Source organism: Sylvia atricapilla, chromosome 1 (genome assembly GCF_009819655.1).
Source record: "Sylvia atricapilla isolate bSylAtr1 chromosome 1, bSylAtr1.pri, whole genome shotgun sequence".
In the NCBI taxonomy this organism is placed as follows: domain Eukaryota; kingdom Metazoa; phylum Chordata; class Aves; order Passeriformes; family Sylviidae; genus Sylvia; species Sylvia atricapilla.
In genome coordinates this window covers 4,031,675-4,058,392 of record NC_089140.1, presented here as the reverse complement: position 1 = coordinate 4,058,392, position 26,718 = coordinate 4,031,675, and the positions used below count along the sequence as shown (strand labels likewise).

The 26,718-nt window shown below is 44.8% G+C and overlaps 1 protein-coding gene and 1 long non-coding RNA gene across 3 annotated transcripts in view; both read left to right on the top strand.

The window, feature by feature from the left end:
- The window catches only part of LOC136358081 (uncharacterized), an 829,601-nt gene that overhangs the window by 250,705 nt on the left and 552,178 nt on the right, over positions 1-26,718 (top strand). The gene's annotated exons all lie outside the window — the stretch shown is intronic.
- Positions 36-25,211, top strand: GARS1 (glycyl-tRNA synthetase 1). 2 transcript variants are annotated; one of them, XM_066313713.1, is made up of 17 exons: positions 36-188; positions 3,473-3,574; positions 6,115-6,217; positions 7,264-7,405; positions 8,030-8,118; positions 9,458-9,534; positions 10,842-10,987; positions 11,487-11,636; positions 13,099-13,261; positions 14,244-14,408; positions 16,598-16,706; positions 17,019-17,163; positions 18,345-18,430; positions 18,917-19,026; positions 20,629-20,722; positions 22,080-22,270; positions 24,997-25,211. In XM_066313713.1, exons 1-17 carry the CDS (start codon positions 51-53, stop codon positions 25,120-25,122), a joined length of 2,136 nt encoding a protein of 711 aa, XP_066169810.1. In that variant the 5' UTR covers positions 36-50; the 3' UTR covers positions 25,123-25,211. The 2 variants fall into 2 exon arrangements, with proteins under 2 accessions (XP_066169810.1, XP_066169818.1); XM_066313721.1 differs by having other exon boundaries at positions 16,598-16,710; positions 17,023-17,163.

Here is a 26,718-nt window from a genome sequence, read left to right as displayed (position 1 = left end):
TTTCATCATGCGGCAGGCGGGCGCCGCTCCGCCCGCTCCTCCTCCCCCTCATGCCGCTTCTCCGTAGCGTCCTGCCCGCCCTGCTGCGCCGCCTCGCCCGCCCGCTCCGCTCCGCCGCCCCCCCCGCCATGGACGGCCCTCAGGCCGAGGCGCTGCTGGCGCCGCTCCGGAACGCGGTGCGGCAGCAGGTAAGGCGGCGCGGCCCGCGGCCCGCCGGAGGGGCTCGGCGGTGTCTCCCGGGGGTCTGGCGGGCTGTGGGAGGTGTCCCCGGCTCCTCTGCCGAGGGTTGCCCGCCCTGCGGAGGGTCTTGGCGCATCCCCGCGGGCGCTGCGGCGGCTCCGGCCGCGGCCTGAGGGCCCCGGGTGTCCCCTGGGTGTTCGCTGCCCGCCGCCGGCCCGCGGTGCGGGGTGGCCTCTCGGGCACAGGCGGTGCGGGAGGGTATCTCCAGTGGGTTTTTCCCCGTGGCTCTTTGCCGTGTGCAGCTGCCTGGATCTGTGCGTCAGCCCAGCTGGGTGTCCCCTCCCGGGCTGGCTGTGCCCGGGCTGCCGCTGCCTGTGCCCTGCCTTAGGGCCCCTCCTCGTGTGTTAAAGAACCCCCCCGAAGGTTCCCTCGTCCCTTGGGGGTCAGGCCACGGTGATGTCCCCTTAGAGCTGAGCTTGTGCCGCGTTTTCGGAGGTAAACGACGTTCTTTGGAGTTGCATATTTGCCTGCTGCAGTAAGGGATGGTAGTTCCTTTGCATATTTTCCATTTCATCATTGTGATTAATCTAGGTGGGTGATGTGTCCTTTGAGCTCGGGCTGCATCGCGTTCTCTTCCCATCTCCCTCCTTTTACCTTTATCATCCCTCTTACCTGAGAACGATTTGGTTCTCTTCTCGTTTCCTAAATAAATCTTGGCTCTCTGGCTGGGTACGGTAATGGATCTCGTGGAGTTCCTTTTCCTCTCCTCTCCACCTGCCGGACCTGTGCCTGTGTGTCCCCCATGTGCCTCCTTTAAGTGGCTGAATCCATATTATTCTCCTTCAGCTGCACACACAGCTATGCGTGTGTCCCTTGTATTCGCAGATTTGTGCGTGTGTTTCCCCATTAAATGAGTGGATTTATGGCCCTCTAATTATGCCAGCACTTCAGTGAGTTTTTATTATGAATCACTGTACAGCATAATGCCTTGGCAAGAGAGCTGCTTGTAAATAAAGCGATGATCTCTAGAACCAGCCAATTTATTTAGTTTAAAATCCTGGGTGCTCTCATTTGAGTACCAAGGCACCTCTTCTTTCCAGGGATTGAAACTGGGATTTGGGGCACCAAGGGAAAAAAAAAAAATTGTCCAGCTGGGGCCACACATATTGTGTTGTACAACTGGCTGTAGTAATTCCCAGAGATATTTGCACAGGAGGAAAGGGAGGGGATAACAAAGATCGGGGTGGTTGATGCCTCTGGATGCAGGAGTCTGTGTCTGGCAGCTCCAGGAGAAGTGGTTTAATTAAACCTAAGGGACTCAGCCTATGGAGAGGGAGCAGCCTATCTTCCTGCAGCAGTGCCTGATGCAATAAGCTGCCGTGATCCAGGGGTGGATCCCTGCCTGCTTTGCTGGTCTGTGGGACAAAGCTGCAGCAAAATTTGCCACATCGAGTGCTGCTGTGCACTCCTCCTCTTGGGCAGGGCTCGAGATCGGAGCTTTAATTAGATGGAGTCCTGTCAGCAGGCGTAATTATTTGCTTCAGTCGTGTTTGTTTTTTTCTTTTTTTCTTTTTTTTCCTTCTCCTTGCGTATGTCTGAGCACTCTTACTTATAGGTCAAGACAAAGAGTGGCTGTGTGCTGCTTTTGGATGCTCAGCAGCGAGCAGGGTGAGGGCTCTGTTGAGTCAGCAGGAGCTGATGTTTTTCCTTGATGTTTTTCCACTGCCGACCCCCCTGGCTCAACAAAGGCAATTTGGACTTACTACTTTAAAAGAAAAAAACACCAGATCAGATCCCTCCCTCTGCCACGTTACCCAGGAATGGTAGTTGCAGTCCTCAGCCCCAGAGTGAAACTTTCACGTTTTGGGTGAAGTAGTTAACAGAAAGGAAACAGCAGATTTCTTCTGTTCGTGTAGCTGATGGGGTTAATCCTGACACGATTCTTATTTTTCCTTCTTCTCCTTGTGTGTGTTTCAGTGCAGTCGTTGGAGACTTCCTTTTATTAATAAAATGAGCCTTTGAACCCCTCAGTCTCTGGAGCACTTTTATCTTCTCTAATCTGATTACAGAATGGCAATCTGTGTATTCTCTTCTCTTTGCTTTCTCAGCTACCTGTAATGTTTATGCCAAGAAAGTTTGGAATTTAGAAAAAAAAAAGCTGGTGTTGTGGAAATGTTGTAATCTCTGTGGATTGTGGGGGCTTTTTCCTTTTTTTTTTTTTTTTTATTTTTATTTTTTTTATTTTTTCCTCAAGATATGCAAGGTGGAAAGAAAAATGCTGAACTTGGAGCATCCCATTTTTAGAACAATCCCACTTGGGGCACCTTTGACATCTCTGTGCTTTTTCCTCCAGCACCTTTGTCCTTCTTAGTAATTCAAGCTAAATCTTGGTTTTGGTGAAGAAGAGTGGACTCAAAGGAAGACTTTTAGTTAGTTTATCTCCAGCTGGGTTTGACAGCTGAGGGTCATGTTTATAAAAGAGCCCTTTTGGGTGTGCAGGGATTGAGCACTTCCTGGGCTGAAAGGGGAGAATCATTCTCACAGGGCAGAGAGACCTTTGTGGACTCAGGTCAAGACCTCCTGTAAGCCCACTGCAGGGTTTTGCTGCTTTGAGATATTTAGACTTTGGGTTTTTGTTGTTTTGTTTTGGTTTTTGGTTTTTTTTTGGTTTTTTTTTTTTTTGGGGGGGGGGTATTTTTATTTTTTATTTTTGTTGTTGGCTGTGTTCTATCTCCAAGTTACTAAACAGGTTTTAAAAATAATAACAATTTTTACTCAAAATGCAGCGTTTTCTTTGCTTAGACATTGGGCTGCATACATCTGTCTTCTGTGAGACTTTCTGCTGAAAGTTTATGTCCTTACTGGCCAGTTTTGTTCAGGTAGAACAGAGGAAAAGAAGCCTGAAATGGCCATAAGCTTGGAAGAAAAGGGAAGGGGTGGAAGGGAAAGAAGCCAAGGAGAAGGAGGGCACAAAGTCTGTGTTCACCATCTGAGAATCCACTTAGTGCATCCTCAAAGACAGAATTTGTGGAAATGAGATGTACATAGAGGAATATAATTCCACATGGAGGTTGAATAGCAGATCTGTGATTTGACAGTTGTGTGGGGTGGGTGAATTTCCCTAATGAAGTCTGCTCCGCTAAATCTTAAAAGTGTGTTTCTCACTTGCAGCCTCTGGAGACCTGTGTGCAGGCTGGACAAAAATCTCCTTTTGGGTTGCCAGGGGAGATGGAAGGAGGAGAGGTCTCATCTGTGGCAAAGAATGAATCTATAATGTTCTTTTTCCCCCTAGGGAGAACTGGTGAGGAAGCTGAAGGAAGAGAAAGCTCCTCAGGTGGACATAGACAGAGCTGTAGCAGAGCTCAAAGCTCGGAAGAGGGTCCTAGAAGCAAAGGTGAGTCTGGAAATTAAATTCTGAGCTCCACAGATATGTCTGTAAGGCCTTGAAATCTCTTCTTAATTCTTGCAGGTTTGGTATAAGCAGCCATAGGCTGAATCACTTCTGCAGTGGTTTTTACAGGTTTCCAACTAGTGGCAATTTCATTCTTTACCTGTTACACTGATTTCTGTTAGCATTAAATCAGTGTGGAAGCAAATACATATGAGTTCAGGTTGCCCAATAATCAAAGCTGAAATTGAGTGTATATTCATTAATCTTTGCTATATAGATTTTTTGGGTGCAGACTGAGAGCACATGCTCTTCACTGTGGTGAATTTTCAGATTTTTTGTGCATTGAAATTCCCTGGCTCTCATAGAACATGTTTATTTAGAAACCACCCATTCTGCTACAGTAACAAAGTTCTTGTAGATGTTTCAAGTAACCTGTAGTTTTTCTCAGCCATAGAGGTGAAATTGTGTCCATTTCTTTAAATGTAGCCACGTTCTGAAAAGTCTTAGTGCAAATTAAATGATGGAACTTGAAGTTTGTTGTCTTTAGATCAATAAAGAAGTAAAATACACTTGCTTGTCCTGTGAGCTTCCCTCCGCTTCCCAGACTGAAGCAACAAAAAGAAACTCTTGGAGCTTAAAAACAGTCAGTTGTGCACATTCACCCAGGTTTTTTCTAATTTCTATTTCATGTAAACATCATTGCATTTGTGCCTGGGTGGTACTCTTAAAAATAAACTAATTAATGAGTAAATAGAGTTACAGCACTTCTTAGAGCTGCCTGCCTGTGAGAATGTGAAATGAGAATGAGAACCTGAACTGAAAACTCTTGACCCTGTTTGTCCTGCAGAGTCACGTGGGATGAACAGGTGCTGCTCTCTGCCAGGTCTGGCCTTGTGGCTGCCTGTTTACATACATTGAACCCAAGAAAATGTCATTTTTACTGAGTACTCAGCACAGGGACTGGGCTTTGACACCACTGCATGAAACCTGTGTTGATAACCAGGTCGTGCTGGAGGAAATACTACCTAGATGTTTTCCTAGTTTTGAGTACCAGTTCTCAGAAGCTCGGGGGGATGTCAGCAGGCAGGTTTGGAGTCCTGGAGTCCCTGTGGGTGTCACCAGGCAGGTTTGGAGTTCTGGGGTCCATGTGGATGTCACCAGGCAAGTGAGGAATCCTGGTGTCCCTGTGGGTGTCACCAGGCAGGTTTGGAATTCTGGTGTCCCTGTGGGTATCGCCAGGCAGGTTTGGAGTTCTGGGGTCCATGTGGATGTCACCAGGCAAGTGAGGAATCCTGGTGTCCCTGTGGATGTCACCAGGCAGGTTTGGAGTGCTGGTGTCCCTGTGGGTGTCACCAGGCAGCTTTGGAGTGCTGGTATCCCGGGGAGCCCCACCTCTGTTGGAGGGTGCCTGTAGGATGCAGTGAGGAGGTTTCTTTGCACTTACACAATTTATGGGGGCTGCCAGTGCAAGAGTGACCTTGCAAAGGCAGCATCTGCCCTTGGGAGTGCAGCACTCCAGCACTGGGAGAGTTTCTCTCCTGATGCTGTTCCCAGCGAGGATCACAGTGCCTTCCACCTTTTGGGGAAGGCAGCAGTGGTGGTTTTCAAGCCGTGTGGTTCCTACTTGAAGGTGTCAGAGCAGCTCTGGATTTGAAGCTTTGAGCAGGGTGGAGCAGTTGAGTACACAGAGTAGTACAGTGCTTTTCAAATTAGACCAAGTTTATTTGTTGTTACAGATGATAGAAAAGGGGAAGTTTAAATAAATGGACACACAATACTTTTTGTTACCCAATGGCTTTTCAAAATGATGGTTTCAGACACTGAGGAGGATCTGAATTTATTGAACTCTAACTCTGCCTTAACTCTGCCTTAATTACTAAAACAGGTTCCTTGAAGGAAATCTTTGAAGTCTGTTGACCTCACTAATGGATTAGACTGCAAAAATCACGGGTTTTCAGATAAAATAGTGAATCTGCTCTTAAACATTTTCACAGTATCTTGTCATGGCATTAAGACACTCCCAAATTTTCTGAATTCAGAACTGAATTTTACAAATAGATTTTCCTTGCACAAATACCTAAAATTATCCCTTTGGCAGAGCACAAGGATGATGGTGCTTGTAATCTTCATAGTCAAAATTCTTCCATGTGAGGAGCACCTTACTGAAAGATGTATATATGCCAGAAGTTAGATGTGTACAGTCTGAGATGGTCACTTGAAGCTCTTTTCATAGTCAGGAAAGGGAAGGAGGTCAGAATTGCTTTGGAAATTTGATTTTTTTTTTTTCCAGTGATAGTGGAGAAAGCTGAGGATAACTCACTCAGGGAAAGTTAGGTCATGAGTCCACCTCAGGTGTTTGAAATGCTGCATTCAGATGAGGATGTTCATAATTGAGCACTTGGATCTCAGTGGAAAGATTCCTCTTTGGATATTGACAAGGATACCTTTTCATCAAAGTGGTCTTTGCAGTGGTGAGTGAAGAGGATTTCTCCTCCTGCCAGGATCAGGAGCTATTAACTGGTTTTGTTTTGCCTGACTTACAGGAGCTGGCCTTACAGCCCAAAGATGACATCGTGGACAGAGTTAAGATGGAAGACACTCTCAAAAGGAGATTTTTCTATGACCAAGCCTTTTCTATTTATGGAGGTATGGCTTTGAAGAAATGTACATTTTAATCTTTTTAGGCAAATGATCTGGTCTAACTGGATGAAATGCTGCACTCTAGCAATGTTATATTAATGTGGCATACAAGATTTTTTTTGTTTTGTTTTTAAGTTTGCTTTAACTTTCCTGCTTGAGTCTATAAGCTTTTCAAAAATTCCCCCTTCCTGAAGAGTTTGGGTTGGGATGGGGCTCAGTTTTTGTCTTGTGCTCTCTGAATGGAAATTATTTGACTTCAGGATGAGTGTCCTGAGCATTACATTGGTAGAAGGTGGCTTCTTTGCTGAGAGTAGGGTGTTTGGGGCTTAAGGAGATCATCAGCTTATTTATAACCATTCCTCTCTACCTGAGCTTCTCTTGGCAAATGGATCACAGAATATTCTGAGCTGGAAGAGTCCCACAGGATCATGGAGTCCTGCTCTTGAATGAATGGCCCACAGGGGGACCAATAATGCTCAAATCCACTGTGAGCTTTAGGACTGTTCCCTCAGTGAACTTTGCCAGTGAGTTTTATGGCACAGGGGAATAAATGTGGCTGTTAAACCTCTTCAGATGGCATATGAGCATCTCAGGAGGCAGCACAGTACCTCTATAGTTACTGCTCTTTCACCTAAGATACTGAATTAAACACTCTGGGTTGTTTTACTGGCTTTGTTTTTTTTAAATCTTTTCAGCTACACTGGTGATTTGCAGATATGTGTTATTTATTACTGACAGTAACACTGCTTCAGGTCGTGCATGATCATTTCTGTATTCAGATTCTTCCTTCACATACATTGCTCCCACAAAACTTTCCACAAAACAGAATCCATTGGTGGAGGGCATGTGGTTTTTAGAGTTGTTGGTTGCAGGAGTTTGTCAGTTTTAGATTCTGTCACTACCTGATCTCTCAGCGCTCTGCAGCTGAGCTGTGCTTCATGCTCATAACATGAGACCAACTGATGGAAATCCTGAGAAGGAAAGACATCTCCTGCAAACAGTGCAGCTTTGTACAATCTCACACTTCTTTTTTTACCTTTTCCTCTTGGCAGGAGTCAGTGGTCTGTATGACTTTGGGCCTGTTGGGTGTGCTTTGAAGAACAACATCATCCAAGCATGGAGACATCACTTCATTCAGGAAGAACAAATCCTGGAGATTGACTGCACCATGCTCACACCTGAGCCAGTACTAAAGTAAATATGGGTCTTTTTTGGTTTTTACCTGCAGCATGTAATCTCTGCTCATAGGTGCTTTTTACAGTGTTCTGTAAAATTCCCCACAGGGATCTTGAGTCTGGGTTACCCAATTTCATACCATAATTAGGTACCAGTGCACAGGTCAGTGTGAGAAGCTCTTGTTCTCTAAGTCAGGGAGTGGCACTCATGTTTGAAAGTTCAAAGCCTCCAGCAATCCCATTAGGTAAGAAATTGTCATTATTCTTTTTTCTAAAAAATTTAAGAAGACAAGAAAAAGGGCAGAAGCTTTCATGCATCTGAGATATAAAGTACTGGGAATGTCTCCACCTGGTTACTCCTCACTACTGCACTTATGTCTAGTTTTGATCATGATGCTGTTCCTGAAGGCATTAAGTGTCATCTTTGTGACACATTTCAGGATTCAGATGTAGTGAAACTTCTTAGAGATGATATTTTCTGAGGGGTGATGGTGCTTAACATGACTCTGTAATCGGAAGCAGGAGTGAGCCTGCAGTTTTTGAAGGATTTCACTTTGATCAAGGTCTGTCCAGTGGGATCACACAGACCTGGGGCTGTCTGGTGGCAGCTCTCACAATCCTTGTTTTGTGTCATCTCTTCCAGGACTTCTGGTCACGTAGACAAGTTTGCTGACTTCATGGTGAAAGATGTGAAAAACGGAGAATGTTTTCGTGCTGATCATCTCTTAAAAGGTTTGATTTTGTTCCAGCAAAGGTGGGCCTGGGGATTTCTTGCAGTGGTATAAGCACTGAAAAAAAAACCTTTCTCAAGAAAAGCCTGTTGATGTAGCCAGTCTTTCATACTTGTGTTTGCAGCTAATTAATCACACCATACCAAAAATCCCATAGCTTCTGTTAGTATCTTAAATGAGGTTCAGGATCTCTGGTGAAAACACAGTTGTGTCCCTTTTTATAAAATCCAGTGTCGTCAGGCTATGAAAGATTACTGTGTTGTCTAAGCCAAGGATTCCCTATATAACAAGATTCCTGTACTCCACTGCATTCTGGTCTTAGTTGTCTTGAATTTCAGTTGCTTTTTTACGTACTGAGAAACAATTTATTGGTGCTGTGAGGGGTCAGAGTATGTTTTTCCTATGAGAGGTCAATTACATGGCAGTGGATGACTTTCATGGGTACCTTAGAAATAGACCTCAAGCATTTCATTGAATTGCAAAATCCTCACACTTCTTCCTGGTTATTAAAATTTGTTTGGAAAAACAAACCAAGAAAGTCACATGAAGGAATCTCAGAAATAAGACACCTGTTTGAAAACTTTCTCATGTACAACTCCACTGTGAATGGAAGGATTGTTCCACTCTGCTTAAGTGAGTTGTGCTCTCTGGTTTTTGAGCCTTTTCCTTGAAATTCAAGTATTCAGAATGATCTGGCATTAAAGCAGTTTTCTTGATATTCATTAAGAGGTGGTTTTTTTTTCAAAATAAAGAAACTTCAGAAGAAGCCCTTCCAACCTTTGCCTCCTTTGCTGAGCAGCCTCATCAACAAGCATGTCCCTGTGTTCTGCAGCCCCTCCCTGTGAACAGCCACCTGCTGTTACTGCCAAACTGAGTTGTTACTGACTGAAAACTCAAGTGGCTTTTTTCAAACAGGAGTGGGAAGTCTTGGCATCACCCTGTGCCTTTGTGTGTCAGGGAGGATGTTGTGCTCTAACGTGGAATGCAGTCCAGCCCCACTGTACCAGCTCTGGACCTGCCTCTGTGAATAAAACCAGCCTTGCTGCTTGGGATCAGCCATTTAATTTCTAGACTGTGTAATAGAAAGCAAGAAAAGGACTACAAAGCCATTGCTAAGGGTTTAGAGAAATAATATTGGAAAGGAACTAGATAAGAATGTGTTGTTTTCCCTGTGGCACAGCAGTAAAGTGTAGGTAATGTGACTGGAATTACCCTGGTGGACACTGTCAGGACAAGTTGTGGACATGACTTAACTCATGCTGGGGCATCCTCCTGAGCTGTTTTATACTGGGGTCAGTGATGGAGTTGCAACATAAACTCATGACCAATTTCTCTTACAGCTCACCTGCAGAAACTGATGTCTGACAAGAAGTGCACGGCAGAGAAAAAGGCAGAAATGGAAAATGTCCTAACACAGGTGGGTGCTGCAAGGGGAGGTGGCTGCTTCAGGGAGAGGACTCAGATGGAGTCCAGGGGCAGTGGCCCTTTTGTGTTCCTGAAGATGCTCAGAAGTCTTTATCCCAGAGATCCTCTTAAATACTGAAACTTTAATAGTTAATACATTCTCTGAGCTTGCTGGTGAATCACATCTCCCTCACTGTTCTGGAGAGTTACTGCTCTTATAATGAATGTCTTGAGTGTTGGTTGGGTTAATAGGGCTGGAGCCCAGTCTTGGACTTAGTCTGCTCTGTGTCACTTCATACCCTGGCAAAAAGCTTTTACATTTGTCAATCCCTTCTGTGGGATTGTCATACAAAGGAACAGAGATGCATCACAAGTTTTGTCAGGGTTTTTTTGAGTCAGCTCAGCACTGTTTTGCTTTGTTCTGAAATTGTCTCTGTTTTGAAGCACTGGAGATTTGTTTCTCTGTCTCTGGCACCCCACAAAGATTTTTTCCTGTGTTTACCATGAGAATAATTGGTGCTCTGGCTGAACAACTGTAGAAACATTTGCCTTTATTTTTTTGTTTTTTCTTTTAATGTTCTCATGACTTCTAGGATAAATGCTTCCAAAGCTGTGCATTCAATGAATGTTTCCTTGCAGAAAGAGAAACTTTTTTTGTCAGTGTTTTGTATCACTGAGCAGCTGTCATTAGATTTTCCACACTACAACCCTAAACTTTGACCATCCTTTAGGGAAATATCTCTATTAATAGAGTATTTTTATATCCTGTCTTTGGATATTTTTTCTTGATATATGAAAGATCATGACAACTAGAACTGCAGAACAGCTCTGAAAGGGCATCTAATGCATAGCTTGAATATTGTGTTTCAAGCAGCAGAAGAAAGAGAGATGAATGCAAACAAAGCCCTGCAGAAATTTTAGCTTTCTTCTCTCTCATTGCTGTGTTTGGTTTTTTTTTTTTTTTTTGCTGCCAACACCGACCTCCCCATGTTTGAGCTGAATCTGTTCAAAAGAATCTGTTCTGGTGGGTGGTGGTGCAGTCCCAGTGACTTCTCTTGTGCTTTACACCCACTCTTAAACTCAGACTTCCTGTGGCATGACTAAATCCTGGACCTATTACTAAAATGGGTTTGCAAATGTGCAAAGTGCATTCTTCTATCACTGGTTCAAACTGTAGCTTGCTTGAAAATTTAGGTTAGAAGGGAATATTTTGGGCAGGTGATTCAGAGCTGTGGATCACGCTGAGTAGAAGATAAAGAGGACATTCATTCCTGTTTCTTGTCTAGTAATTAAAACAATTCTCTTGTGTTTTGTTATTAGTTGGACAATTATGGCCAGCAAGAGCTTGCAGATCTCTTTGTGAACTACAATGTGAAGTCCCCTGTCACTGGGAATGACCTGTCCCCTCCCGTCTCTTTCAATCTCATGTTCAAGACCTCCATTGGGCCTGGAGGAAACATGCCTGGGTAGGTGCTGACTTCATTCTGCTCACACCCTCCTTGCTCTAGAGATCATTTGGAGTAAAAATTAAATCTCTGGAGCAGCTTTCCCCTGCCTCTCAGTCCCAGCCTCCTGTAGCAGGTTAGCATCCCTTGGAGTCTTGGGGAAAGGCAGGAGAAACAAGGGGCAGTTGGAGAATCAGGAAAATACTTAAAGCACCCAAAATACAGATCCCAGCTGTGCCCTTACTGGTTGGAATGGTTTTCATAAAGCCAGTTAATGCTGGCCTCCAACTATCAGTGACTTTGTGGCTGTAAAAAACCTACTTCAGGACACCTGTTTGAGGAAGGAGGTGAAGTTTTTTTTCCCATTCAGTCTATTGCTTAATTTTTTTTTTTTTGGTCTGGAATTAAAAGTATCAAGAGAAAAACTTTCACCTGTGAGTTTTTTACCAACTGTAGCTTTCTCCCTGCTTTCCCCACCCTTAAATCTTCCTGATTCTTCATCTCCCCCATCTCCTTTCAGCTATCTGAGGCCAGAAACTGCCCAGGGAATATTCCTCAACTTCAAACGTCTGCTGGAGTTTAACCAAGGCAAATTGCCTTTTGCTGCTGCCCAGATTGGAAATTCCTTCAGGAACGAAATCTCACCCCGCTCCGGCCTTATCAGAGTGAGGTACTGCCAACTTCCTCTTTCAGCAGGAAGGGGCCTGGGAGCATCTTCCTTTTGTTCCAGGGTTTGTGCAGGGTTGTTTCATTTAAGTGCTTTCTCCCAGAGGAATCCTGATTATGTGCCTGGCGAGTGTCAGGCTTTACAGATGAACTCACAGTTTAGGTTTTAAGTACAGAATTCTAAGATTGGCTTGTGAGAAGTAGAATCTCTGAAATAGTTGTTGTATTAGAGATAAAACTCACTTTCACTGACAGAGTTTGGCTTCCACCATAGTCTAAAAGAATCATGTTCAAGGTAGCTGTGTTCTCTACAGGACTTTACTTGTTTAATTATGTCCATGCAGTTTGCTTTGAAACTGAAACCAAAATGTGATTGACCTTGGAGCAATATTTCCTTGTCTCAGTCCTGCAGATTCTGCAGTTCTACAACTTGCTCCAGAGAGGAAGTTGGGAGATAACCTGACTCAGGACCAGTGTTTGTGTCGCAAGATCAGTCAAGCTGGAAGGCTCAGGGTTACTGGAAATTACTGTCTTTGGATAAAAGTGATTATTGCCTCTCAGTAGGGATAAATCTCTGTATTTAAACTGATCTATCCTAATTGGAAGTCTCCATATAATTTGGAACAAGTGCTCCCATGCACAGGCAGTGCATGTTGTAAATTTGGTAGTTGATTATTTTGTGGTGCCATAAAATATCACTGAGAAGCTGTGGCATCCTTAGCTCAGAGGGAACTCAGGAATTTCCTCAGTCCTCCTGTTCTGTTTTGTTCATCTGGAAATGAGAACTTCTCTCTTTGAAATGATTTTCAGTCAGATATAAATGATATGCTTGTGGCACATTTATTGGAGACTGTTATTATGCAATCAGAGCAAATTACACCCTGATGGCTGTGATTTACAGTTAATGATTACCTAGAGCTTTTTTAAAGGTTCTTGATAATGAGCTAATTCAGTGGAAAGTGATTTCAAGCAAGAAGGCTCAGAATCAATCTCTGAGTAAAGATATATTAAAGACAAGTTCTTAAAACAGAATTTATGCCATTGCTGTGTGCAGCAGTATCATTATCTTCAGGAAATTACCACCTCACCTGGTTATTTTTGGCACCTCTGACATGAGTTAAAGCCACTGATTTAATCAGCAGACCCTGTAAGGAGCAACTGCTTTTTGTACGGGCATCAGAGCAGTGTGGAAAAATTCTAAAGGTGGTGTTCTCTGCTCTGATTCACCGTGGTGTTAACTACGGCCTGGAGAGCTCTAGATGGATTTGTAGAAAGTTTTGTTAGGAATTTGAAGATGAAACTAAATCCAGTGATGAGACTGGTTCATGTTCCAGTCTCTGCCCATTGTCTCAGCTGGGTCTGCATATGATTTTAAATTACTGGCTTGCTGTCAGAGGCTGAAGCAGAATGGTTTATTAGGGTCTAATGCATCAAATATTTAATGCGTGTTTGTTTGTTTGCACTAGGGAATTCACCATGGCAGAAATTGAGCACTTTGTGGACCCCAGTGAGAAAAACCACCCCAAGTTTCAGAACGTGGCAGATCTCAACATCCTCCTGTACTCGGCCAAGGCGCAGGTCAGCGGGCAGTCCGCGCACGTCATGCGGCTGGGAGACGCCGTCCAGCAGGTAACCTTCCTCCTGCAGCCCCCCCGAGCCTGCTCCTTGCAGTATGGCTCTCAAGGCTAAGTCACAAACTGCCTTTTTAAAGTTAGGCCTCTGAGTGATGTGTCTGTGCAGTCCCTCGTTGGTCTGAGCACACGTAGTGCAGTTGAAATATTCTGAATCCAGGGCTGAGGGCACGGATCAGCTCTCTGCATTGGGCTTGCACGAAGTTTGTGTTATGTTGGTGGCAGCTGGGGTTTGCTCCTAGATTCATGAGTAGATTCTCTTCAGTCAATCAGTGAGACTGAGATCTAGGTCTGGCCCTTGCTACCAGAAGAGTGCAGATGATCCTGGGATAGGGGTTGGAAGCTACCCTTCACATTTAGCTAGTGAAGAGGGACAGTAAGGAATATTAATACAAGCAGTATCTGGGAATCTCATGTTCAGCTGCTGACCCCCTTGAGTACGTGGCTTGCATAATTAGATGAATCACTACCTGATTCATCTCATTATGAATGGGTTGATTTACCAACCTCCTCCACCCCATTTCCTCCAACCCCCAAATGGAAAAAAAAAAAACCTAAAAAACCTACCAAAACACTGTCTTTAAAAAACATAAACAAAGCAAAAAATCCCAAAAACAAGAGCCAAAAAAAGAAAAAAAGAACACCATCCCTCTGTTGTATTGCAGCTGTGAACTGTAGGGTGCAGCTGCTGTGCCAGTGACTGCACTGCTGCATACAGTGGGGTATTTACAAGTAGGTGATCCTCAGAGCCAGTGGGTGATGAGTCCTGGAGTGACAGTAACTCACTGCTGTGGTCAGGTGGAGATGGTGGCAGTGGCACGAGGTGAATTTGAAGAGATAGAACAGCTTCAGGGGAGACAGAACTTAACCACAAGTTCTCTCTTTAACATGTCAGGTTGCCTGCAGAAGTTCAACAAATCACGACTTTGCTTCCTTAGGAATTCATGTGAGTGTTTTCTTCCTGCTTTTTCTCCCTGCAGGGTGTGATCAATAACTCGGTTCTGGGTTACTTCATCGGCAGAATCTACCTCTTCCTCACAAAGGTCGGCGTGTCCCCGGAGAAGCTGCGCTTCCGACAGCACATGGAGAATGAGATGGCTCATTATGCCTGTGACTGCTGGGATGCAGAGTCCAAAACCTCCTATGTGAGTGGGCAAAGTGGAACCAGCAAGGGGAGCCCCTGTCAGATCTGATTTGTTTCTGGCTTTTTAAAGTTAGGGCTGTGAGTCTGATGTGTCTTTCCGACTCCATGTTGGGCTGAACACACACAGTGCAGTTGAAACATTCTGAATCCAGGACCGAGGGGCAGGTCAGTGCCCTGCACAAGGTTTATGAACTGTTCATGCTGCTTTGGTAGGTCCAGGCCCCTTTGCTAGAGCCTGAAGTAGCCTGGAGACACTTCACTGGTCAAATTTCATCTGGAGTTAAAGGAAACTGGGTCCTGGTGCTTTTCAAAGACTGTAACCTCCATCAGCAGTGGGGAAGGATTTGTTTTGCTGGAGGTGTTATTCCAGGGCAGGTTGCTTCCTGCTTGAATGCTTGCTCTTCTTTTCCCTCTTCCATGCTGTGAGAAATGAGTTCACTCCTGCCAGTTCAGACAGCTGGTGCTGGAAGAAAAATTCCTCAAGGATTTGTTACCGTTTTCCTGCTGAGTCATTAAGAGCTTTTTCATTCAAGCCTCGTTGAATGCCTTTTTTCCTCTCATGTATTGTTGGTTGTATTTAGACTTATCACTAGTGATGTTTTGTTACAGCACATTCGAGGAACAGCAGCCAGTAAAATTCTGCCAAACTTAAGATTAGAAAATAACCAAACCTCCTGCAGGCCCGATGAGTGATTTGTCTTCATATAGAAAAGGCCTGGAGAAGTGACTGAAGGAATGGCTTCCTCTGAATGTCCATACCTGGCTTCTACAAGTTCACAGCCTAAACTGGACATGTGTGGACCACACCATGTGAATAAAGTTATTCAACTTTGCAGGCCTTGTCATGGTGATCAGGACAATGTTCACAGAGCAGGATGTCCAACAGCCTAACCCAGGAGTGAGCACAGCAATCCCAGGGGCATGAAAGGAACACATTGGGAGCTGGACCGTGCTTTGGTTTGTTACTTAACTCTGACCAAAAATGTTTGTATCAGCTTGCAGCACTCAGTTGTAAGAAGGGAAGTGGTCTGAGTAACTTAAAATCCATTCTATAAATTTACTGCATACAATGCTGTGGGTTAAGGAATTTAAAGATCCAGCCTACCTCCCATGGGCAGGGACACCTTCCACTATCCCAGGGTGCTCCAAGCACCATCCAACCTGCTCTGGAGCACTTCCATGGATAGGGCAGCCACAGCTTTTCTGGATAACCTGTGCCAGGGGCTCACCACCCTCACAGGGAATGAATGTCTAATCTAAACCTGCCATCTTTCAGTTTAAAGCCATTCCCCCTTGTGCTGTCACTTCATGCCCTTGTCCAAAGTCCCTCTCCTGCTCTTGGAGCCCCCTTTAGGCACTGGAAGAGCCTTCTCCAGGTTGAACAACCACATAAACCTCTATTCTGTGTTTTCTGAGAAGTAGCTGTAACACCGTAATAGCTTAATATCTGTAAAAAATCTTCCAAAATAGCTGGAACACCACAATTGTCAAGCACAGGGATTTTTCCTGTTTTCTGACACTCTGCTATATGACTCCAGCTTGGAAAACCACATAACATCTGGCTGCCTGTACTTCTCACACTGATGTGACAGTGAGTGGGAAGCAGCTGCTGAGCATTGTCTTACATGGGATTGTCTGTTAGGAAATCCAGAGGGAGGCTGTATTTGCTGCTTCGCCAGTGCAATGTGAACAGTGTTCTGAGATTCCTCCTTTCCATACATGCTGAAATACTGAACTAAGAGCTTCCCTTGCATGTGATCTGTATTGTAGCAGCTTCTAAGCCAGGCTTTTGGCCATTCCAGTGTGGTTGATTCCCTGCTGTGTGTGTCCCATGGCCAAGTAGAGCCCTGGGGACATAATGCCTTGTGTGCCTGTGGCATGTGAGTGATAGGACTGTGTGCTCTGGCCCCAGCCCGAGCTGTTGGCACAGGGCTGTGCTCTGCCAAGCCATGTGGAAAAGCTGGCCCTGAACACAGGCACTGGGTAGATGACTGATCGTTTCCTCTGGAAACAAATGGAATCACTCAAATGAGCGAGCAACTGGTGAGGGAGGGCTGCTTATTGTAACAGAGCTAATTATGTAGAAAAAACAGTCATGGGAGCAGGAAGGGCTTAAGGGTGAATAAACATATTTGATGGTTAAGTGGACAAAAAGTGAGTTGGTGAAAGCTTCCAGTTTTGTTTTTTCAGGGTTGGATTGAGATCGTTGGCTGTGCTGATCGTTCCTGCTATGACCTTTCCTGCCATGCCCGTGCCACCAAAGTTCCTCTCATAGCTGAGAAGCATCTCAAAGAACCTATATCCTTTCAGAATAAAGCAGCTTCTCCTCAAGTGGAAGGGGATTGGACAGGGAGATGTCTTGGAGATCTGCACAGCTCTATTTCAAGTTACATCTGTATATTTAACAGGGAAGCCTACAACTATAGGCCGGCATGACTTTGGGCAGTGACCTGGAAAGAACTGAGCATTTGTTACTCCTTTCCTCTCTTGGAGGGCAATTCCTTCACTCAGTAGTGGAGAAGATGTCTGTGTCGTGTAGCAATTAACTTTGATATAATGAAGGAACCAGGCCTGCTTTCTGTCCTCACAAGCTCCTTAACTGCCTTGTACAGAACAGTCAACATTGTTCAGTTTGAGGCAAATAAGGGAGCCATTGGCAAAGCTTACAAGAAGGATGCCAAGGTGGTGATGGAATACCTTTCCATGTGTGACGAGTGCTACATCAACGAGATGGAGCAGCTGCTCAACGAGAAAGGGTGAGCTGCCTCTGTGTGTGTGGTGCCTTCCTCTGACACCCTGATGTGGGCTCCAAAGGGCTGCTGCATTTATCTGAGCCACCTGAAACCAGTTTCCTTGTGAGAGCAGGCTCTTTGGGTCATCTGAGATGTTTGAATAGTGTCCCTCTCACCAGGCATCGTCAATATATCCCTGGTGTATGCACATAAATATTTGTCTGTGTGGGAATGAGCTGCTGGTGTCAGTAGGATCATCTCAGAAGAGAAACAGTTCAGTGAAATGGGAATTGTTTACCAGCTTCCCCACTCTGGTTTGAGAGTGGACCAGGACTGACTTGAAACTTGAAAATTAGTACAATAATTCTGTGACTGATAGAACAAAACAGTTAAATGAGAAGCAAAACTTGCCTGAGTATCCTCCAATGTTCAGTGAGCTGCTTAAGGATCTGTTACAGCCTTTGATTTACTGTGGCAGGAATTTGAATGATTTTCTTTGACCTGCCTTCCTAACAACACGTGCAGGAACTGAAAATATGAGAAGTTTTTACAGTTGTCAGATTTGGCTGAAGCAAGCCAACAGCTGTCTGTGTTAGGAGAAAACCAATGGTGCAGTAACAAAAAAATAAACCTAATTTCCTGCTTGAAATGGTACAAGGTAGGATCAATGAATACATTACAGAATGGTAACATTTACATCTTTCTTTCTTCCCTTGAGCTAAAATTTATTTCTTTCACATCTCTTATGAATGAGAAAGTGTAGAAAAAACCAGTAGCACTCAAAATGGACAGAGAAATTATTGCAGAGAAGAATCTTAGTCCATCCAGAATGTCCCTGAAATGGTTCAATAGATGAGTTACAAGCAATATCCCTGGTTTATTGATAGTCCAGTGCCTGCTTTGTGTGCCTCCCTTTTTCTCTTTTGTATATAGGCCTGAGAATTTCCCAGTTGACTTTGCTACAGGCTGTTAACCACAGCTAAGTTCACTGTGATTCTGAAAATGGCTGCTTTTAATGTACATGTAGTGATTTTATTATTACTGCAAATTTCTCTTAATGGGTATGCTACATGTTTCTTTTGTCTCCGGGGTTTTCCCTGGCTTCTATCATCACACTCTCAGAGTCAACCAAGTCATGCAATTGAGGAAATAAAACTTGTTTATTTATTGCTGTAGCTTTTAAATTACTTCTTTTTCGTTTGCAGGGAATTCACTGTTGAAACTGAAGGGAAAACTTTTCTATTAACAAAGGACATGGTTACTGTGAAGAGATTTCAGAAAACATTACATGGTAAATTTGATTCTTTGCTGTTTGATCATCATCACGACACTCCTCAAGTATTAACTGTTTTGGTAGCATTGTCCTGTTGATATTGTAACACAGCATAGGAAAAATACCAAATGTAATTTCCATGAAATTCAGGAGTAGGAAGGCTTTTGGAAAGTCAGTGACTGCATCTCCACAGAGCTTTTGTCCTGATACAGGAAATGAGGCTAGAAGGAAACTTTCCAAAATGCATGGATTTAGTTCTTCAAAGAAGCCAGAAAAAGGGCCCTGAGTTGTTTTCTACAGCCTAAATATGTCCTGTACATGAGCTAAGTCCAAATTTCTATTTCAGGTATTTGTATTTAGAGCAGAAATGTTTAATCTTTTATTTCCATGTACTCGTCATGCATAACTGGAACTTGTGAGCAGAAAGACAGCACCAATAACCACATTTTATTTTTTGTGTCTAAACACATTTTTAATGGTGATGTGTGTTATTTTGTGTTCCAGTGGAAGAAATCATCCCAAATGTCATTGAGCCCTCGTTTGGCATTGGGAGGATCATGTACACAGTGTTTGAGCACACATTCCGCATCCGGGAAGGAGACGAGCAGAGAACGGTGAGTGCCTCCAGGGCTGGGCCAGCTTCAGGCACCTGCCTTCCCCTGACACCCAGGGAAAGGGCTGAAATAACACTGCACAGTGCCCAGTAGAGTGGGAAAGCCCAGGTGGGGTGTGGAATTGCTGCTCTTGACAGAGAACATGTCATTTTTACATGAGAGCATTCTGGGGCCATGTGTGCTTGAGGCTCTCGCTGGATTACTGGCAAAGAGGTGAGAAATTCCTCCTCTGGATCCACACTTGGCAGTGTTCCATTGCTCAGGGAAATGCATATCTTCAGGGTTTAATTTCCTTTCTTTCTGCTGCCTTTCCTGGAATCATAGTTCCGTGCAGCAGGATGGACAATGGATTAACTGTTTGCTCAGTCCCCTGTGAAATTCAGCCTTCTCTGGTTTTGGACACCCCTAAAACCTTGGCTTGAAGCTTTGCTGTAGCAGGGGCCAGAGGGAAGTGTTTGTTTCATACATTCCTCCATCCAGTGCCCAGATGTGGTGCTCTGTGCCATTGCTGGTGGCCCATGAGAAGTTGGCTGGAAACTTGGTGTTGCTTCCTGCTTGTTGTTCCCAGCTCCTGGACTGTTTTCATAAAAAAGAAATATAACACAGTAAAAGTGCTTCTTTATGTCTCTGGGTGCCACAGGATGTGGTACATTTATGACTGGGGGAAAAAGACTCAGGTGCCCAGAGTTAGGACACAGTTAACTTTGAATCCCAAACTGCTCCTGAGGTATAAACACTGGATTTACCTTCCTTCTAGTACCCATTTACTTTCTATGTCGCTTGGGCTGCTTTATATTGTGATACATTTCACATGCATTGCTTCTGTCCCTTTTATACCTTGCTGGTTGTCAGGAAATATTTTATTATTTTTCCCTCACTTCTGGCACATTTTTATTTTCTGAGGATGTCTGTGAGGGGTTCTAAAAACTTTTTTTGCTGCATATGCTCCATTTGTGTGGAGTCTCAAACCGGAAGTTTGGTTTAGACTGTGCATAAGACTAAATCTCCAGGAAAGGCACCACCCTTAATTTTTCAGTAATTCAGATGAAATTAAATTTCTTTAGGAGGGCTCTAATAGACCTGTTCTGGTGAGAGGTAACATTTAGCTGTCAGGACATAAGGGGAATGGAGGTCTGTCACTAGAGGATATGAAAGAACTACACTCATCCATCAGGTTGTGAGTGAGAAAAAGAAGAGGAAAGTTTATTATGGTTTGGGGTTTAAATAGAGTTTGGAATTTGATCAGGGATTGGGAAACGAGAGTAACACTTCTCTGACCCCAGTGGTCAACTTAAAAGTCCATCAGTTTGTCCTTTCCCCTGGAAAGGAATGCATATTAAACAAAATATCAGTCTTTGTTTTTGTTACAAGCGTAAGAAATCTCCAGCAAAAATGTAAAACATCAAAAAACTAAAAAATCAGAGCAACAGAGGTCCTGCTCCAGTGTTGTGAGATGTCAATGCTGATGTCTTAGAGTAGGCCAGAGACTCCTCCAGAACACTCACTGTGTCTCCAGCCTCAGTCAGAGCTTAGTCTCACCTCCCAAGAGTCTGATGTGACCATTAAACTTGTATTTACTTGTGCTTTTCCTTTTTTCCACAGTACTTCAGCTTCCCAGCTGTTGTAGCACCGTTCAAGTGCTCTGTTCTTCCTCTGAGCCAGAATCAGGAATTCATGCCTTTTGTCAAGGAATTATGTAAGTGTGTTAAGCACTTTGGGTCTGATGGGGCTGTGCACTGGGCAGAGAGATCTCTCAAAATAGCATTGGGATCATGTGGCTCTCCAAAGTGCACAGGGAGGGTTGACCTGCACCAGCAGAGTGTCCACAAGCTTTGGGTATCCATCAGACTCTTCAGCTATACCCAAAAAACCCACCACTATAACTTGCCTGTGTTGGTTTGTAGTGTAAAAGACATTGCTTTTTTTTCCCTTTTGGGTCAAAAATAAATCTTTCCCACTGCTTAGGACAAGCTGAAGCAGTGGGGGGGGGTTATTTTGTTATTAAAGTTGGCTTTGCTTTTATTGCTTATTTATTTGCTTTTTATAAGGTAAAGCCACCTAACTTACTGAGTCTGTCCCAGAGCTGCTGATCCTGCAACCATTCTGTCAACCTGCCCACTGGAAGTGGTCATCATGGTGAAAGATAGGGACCATAAACTGGACAGATGAAGGATAGGAACAGGGGTCAGCACCAGTTCTGCCTGGAACTTTGTCTCCCTGGCCTGGATTTGCCCTGCACACTTGAGACTGGTGTTTGGAGTTAAAGCAGGGTCATGGCACTGATGACAAGGGGAAAAACTTGGTGACTTTGCATCTGGGCTGAGAGTTGTGGTGCAACGTGGAGAGCTGAGAGAGCAGGGTGGGTTTGAGCCTGTGGTCTTATAAAATGTTGGGTTTTTATCTTCTTCTGTTAGAGCTGGGATTAAATGCTTGGGAGACAACAGTGTTTGTGTTGGGAATCAGTTGTTAATTCTTATCTATAGCACAGTCTCACAAGTTGTGAGTTCCAGCCAACAGGGTAGAAAATGGCTCTGTCTCTAACTCTTTCCAAGATCTTTTAAGCACTAATTATCCAATAACAAGATGACACCTATATTATTTTTGCTTTTAACCTAATAACTAACCACCTATAGTCTGCAATGTCGGCCTTTTCACCTAGTTACAAGCTACCACCCAAACCCATGAAGAAGAAGGTGAAAGAAGAATTTAGGGCATAGGCTAAATCATCCATATTGCTTCATATATTTTACTATATACTAAAACCTTAAACTTTCAAGTTTTCCACCCTGTGATACCACACGATTCTATTCAAACTACACACCCATAATCCCACTGCTGTCACTCTATTTCGGAAGCCTTTTCCACAGCCTCAGATCAAATGTAGTGCTTACTTGAGGGTTATAGTGCCTTGTAGCACAGCCTAAAATCCTCAGCCTCCAGCGTTCCAACAGAGGATGGGACATTGGGTGCTCTGTCAGAGCCACGCTGGGGCTCTGAGGTGCTGCGGTGCCCGCGCTGGGGCTGTGTAAGGATCCCTGCTCTGTTCCCTGCAGCCGAAGCACTGACCAGGAACGGGATCTCCCACAAGGTGGACGACGCGGCGGGCTCCATCGGCCGGCGCTACGCGCGCACGGACGAGATCGGCGTGGCCTTCGGCATCACCATCGACTTCGACACGGTGAACCGCACCCCGCACACGGCCACGCTGCGCGACCGCGACTCCATGCGCCAGATCCGCGCCGAGGTGAGCCCCGCCTGCCCCCGGGGACAGCAGCCCCTGCTGCTTCCGCTCTCTTCACCTCTGCGTGAGGCCAGTGTGTGTGCTCTGCTCTGAGCGTGAGCAGCAGCCTCCCAGGAATGGCTTGTGAATAATTAACAAGACTGCAGTGTCGCGTTAGGACACGGAATAAAGGTGCTTGACTCCAGTCAGAAGGCGGTAGAAATCAGAAGGTTTTATTTACAATTCATTCAGCCCTTTTATAACATGTTGCTCTAAGAAGACACATTGTTGTTCCAATAGGGCTGACACATCTCCTATTGGTTAAGTAACAGAAATAGCAAACAACACCTATTGTTATGGGAAAGGAATATAGTTTATACAATGTTATTTTGGGAAAAAGAAAAACTGCTGAAAAGTTTCCCTTGAGAAAAGCTAGCTCTTCTCAAGCCCAGAAAATATCAAGTTCGCACTGCAGGATCAGGTGTGTTTTGAAAAAGCAAAAAGGTTTTAATTAAGGAAGAAAATAACACCAAACAAAATTACAAAAAGCCATGCACAGTGCAGGGAATACCCTAGCACCTGCTAAGATACACCAAAAATGCCCTGAGTGACTCCGTGCTCTTTCTTAAGCACGTAATGATTTAGGAGGATCTTTTGGCAAGCTGCCCAATAGAAACAGCTACAGGTCTCCTGGTACATTTCAAAGATCCAACAGGTGCCTTTGTGCTGGCTCTGGGCCAACCACAATGAGGGAAGCACAGAAGTTTCTGGTTCTTCTCCCTTAAAAATCCTGGGGTAAAACTGAAACTTTTTTTCTTGTATGGAAACATCCACTTGGTTGTAAGGGTGCAATGCAACACTGGTCTGTCACTAATCCTGTGGGAGCAGCCTCCAGCTCTGGACCAGTTTCTCTGTTGTGAGAAATCCCCAGGAACAGATACTGGTCAGACAGAAGATGTTAGCCCAGCTGATAAAGTGAGCAGAAGCTTTTGTTTTTCTTGAATGCAGAAGTGTTGATCTTACCTGAAAGCCATGTCTTGTGCTGATTGCACTGCTTTTCAGAGTAGCTCTTTCCAAGTGAAAGCTGCTGAGTTAAAGCATTGACTGTGTTTTCTGTGGCTTTCAAAGGCTGGGCTCCTTGTAATCCACAGGCACTAAAAGGCAGAACACTGGGATTTGCCTTGCAGATGGTGTTGCCTGTGCAGCACCAGAGGAGCTGATGAACTGTAGGGGAATCCATGGACAGCAGGGAAAAGGCACTCTGCAGACCTGAGATGTTCTAGAACACGTGGGTTTATTGCAAGGGTCGTGGGTAAAAGGGCCTTGCCTTCAGCCACCAGCCTGGGCTGGAGGGAAGCCCCAAAGAGAGAGGGAGAAAGAACAGCAGAGTGAGAGCTAAAAGAAGAGGAAGTGAGAGAGCAAAGGGTGGCAGGGGGAAGAAAGCAAGAGAGAGCAAGAGTAGGGGGAAGAGCCAGAGGTAAGAGAGAAGGTAAGAGCAGGGGAAAAGGACAGGGGTACGAGAGGAGCAGTAAGAGAGCAAGGTCCTTGTTACAATACATTATATCTCCTCTTGTGATTAATATTCTAATTTACAGTGACCAACCAACACAAGACACAAAATCCTATAGAATCTACATACAGCCTATAAGAACTACTACATTACCATATTGTGTTATATTTTAAACTCTAAAAACTACTCTTTAGACTTTTCTGTGTTGCTACATTGAACTTTGGATCCCTTAGTCAGTAGAAAGGTATTGTTCAATCAAAAAGGATTCTCCTTCAGCCAGCTAGGCTGTTGTTTTCAGGTTATATAGTAAGGCTTGGTATCCTACAACTCAAAGTCAGCTTTCATTTCTACTTTGCTTATAGGTTTCATATTTTCAGAATCTTTTGCTAAGCAATCATATTTATAAGGTTTCCCTGATTCATCTGCCCCAACAATGAACCACTGCCCCAAAGCTGTGTGTGCCCTAAGCACACTCTGCCAGTGTGGTTGTAGTGCAGATTGGAATAGCAAAAACCTCCCTGTGGTGGGCTCTGCCTCTGCTCAGAGCTGTGGGTCTGCAGTCTTGGAGGGTTTTCAGGTTTTTCTTTTCTCTCTGATGCTCTTTTCTCCCTGACCTTTGCCCCAGGCACAGGAGGAGATGGTGCTCACCTGTGAGGCTGAGTTGTAGCTCCACAGAAGCACCTGCAGTCCCTGGGGCTGCTGAGGTGGCTGGGGTTTGGCTGGCTGTAACAGGCAGTGCTAGTTCCTCAGGGCACCCTTCTGTCTCTCTGTCACCTGTGTGACCTCTAACTGCCAGCCAGCAGAGATGAGACTTCACTCTCCTTCAATTTCTGCAAATTTTCAGCTTTCTGGCTGATCCTTTGCCCCATGACATTGGGGTGTGAGGAGCAAAGAAAAGGCAACTTGCAGCTTCTTTTGTGCTGATATTACAGTAGGTAAGGCCTAGCTGAATCCTGGTTTAGAGCATCTTTTGGATGTATATATTGTTTATTTTTTTTTCCTTCCCAAACTGTAGCACAAGATTACCTTGCTTTGGTTGACCATGTCCCTCCTGGATCACCCTAATAGAGAACAGATAGATCTAATTGATTCTAATTGATGGTTTTCTTCTCAAAAATGATCTTCCAGGAGATACCTTGTACCTGTTCTATTACTGATGTAGAAATTGCCCACATTCCAGAATACCCAGCTTGATTTTGGTGACTTTGTGTTTCTTATGTCTTTGTGGCTTTTCCTGCAGATCTCTGAACTTCCCGGCATCATCCGAGACCTGGCCAACGGTTATCTCACCTGGGCTGATGTTGAGGCAAAATATCCACCATTTGAGGGACAAGAGACTGGCAAAAAGGACACAATAGAGGAATAAACAAAAGGACCTGAAGTAAAATCCTGTCAAAATGTCCACTTTTTACTGTTCATGTTAATATGAAATAAACTTACCGTGTATTATTCAAAGCTGCATTGTTTGTGCACACAGGGACTCTTTGGGGTTTTTTCCTCAATTGCTGACCAGATTTAACTTTAAAAATGGAAATAATTGCAGCCTGCCCTGAAGATGTTAAAATAAAACCACCATTGTATATGCCTGCCTCTCTGTGTTCCTGCAGCCTTGTGCTTTCTTCAGAAATGCCCCTTCTCTCTCTCCTTTTTGCCCTCCTGCTTAGGGCTGTGGGTATTTCAGGTCCATGCACAGGCTTTCATCTGGCTTTGGGTCATCCTGGGCTCTGGTGGAAGATGGTCCCAGTTGCATGGGCTGTGTTTGTGATCACAGTGCCAGTCCTCTTTTCTCCACTGTGGTTCAAGCAGCCACCTCAGGAGATGGGTTCAGTGCTCTTTTTTTGGCTGCAGCTGTTTAATACCTGTATTTCTGCAGAATTTGGGAGCATTTCCACACGGGAGAGCAGAGCAGGGGTGGAAAATCCTGCCCCAGTTCTTGCTCCTGCTGGACACGGTCAGGTTCCTTGGCTGAGGGAGTGAGCAGCAAAGAGCTGGCCGGGTTTTTTTTTTCCTTTAATGTCTTCTGGCAGTGAGGGCTGGAACCAGAGACTGCCCTGAGCAGGTGGGAGAAGAGCCAGGTACCCTTTCACTTCCCTGGGCACTGCAGGAATTCAGAGCCCTGTGCTATTGGAGGACTTAGGTTTTGGGGAGCCTTAAACCCTCCTGGTCTGGGCCAGGTAGGAGAGGTCTTACACCTTGTCTTGTGGGCTCTCATCCTGTTGAGATATCCCTGGATTGGGAATTTTCCCTTCAGAGGGTTGGGAAGTGTTCTCCCAAGTTTTTGCCTGGGTTTAAACACTCATTTAAAGATGGGTTAGAAAACACAAATTCTGGGATGGTTGGGGTGTGAAGGGATGTTAAAGATCATGTAGTTCCAACCTTCTGCCATGGCAGGGACACCTTCCACTCTCCCAGGCTGCTCTAAGTCCTGTCCAACCTGGCCTTGGACACTTTGGGGATCCAGGGGCAGCCACAGCTTCTCTGGGCACCCTGTGCTTGGATCTCAGCACCTTCACAGGAAAGAATTTCCTCCTAACATCTCATCTAAACCTGCACTCTCTGCTATTCCCCCTTGTCCTGTCACTCAAGGTTCTTGTCCCAAGTCCTTCTCCAGCTCTCCTTGAGCCTCCTTCAGGCGCTGGAAGGGGCTCTCAGGTCTCCCCAGAGCCTTTCCTTGAGGTGAACACCCCCAGCTCTTTCAGCTTTTCTCCATAGCAAAGGGGCTCCAGCCCTCAGATCATCTTTGTTCATCTTTGGACTCACTCCAGCTGCTCCACATCCTTCCCGTGCTGGAAGCTCCAGAGCTGGACACAGCCCTGCAGGTGGGGTCTCACAAGGCAGAGCAGAGGGGAAGAATCCTCCTCCTTGCCCTGCCTCTGATGCAGCTCAGGATACTTTTACCTGTGGAATTTACCTGCCTGCCCCAACTTGTCAGACTCTGGGAACAGACTCTGAGGACTGATCC

Coding starts and splice junctions, on each gene's coding strand:
- GARS1 (XM_066313713.1), top strand. CDS start 51: ATGCCGCTTCTCCGTAGCGTCCTGCCCGCCCTGCTGCGCCGCCTCGCC. Junction 11,637..13,098: donor TCCGGCCTTATCAGAGTGAG/GTACTGCCAACT, acceptor TGTTTGCACTAG/GGAATTCACCATGGCAGAAA. Junction 14,409..16,597: donor CAGAGTCCAAAACCTCCTAT/GTGAGTGGGCAA, acceptor TTGTTTTTTCAG/GGTTGGATTGAGATCGTTGG.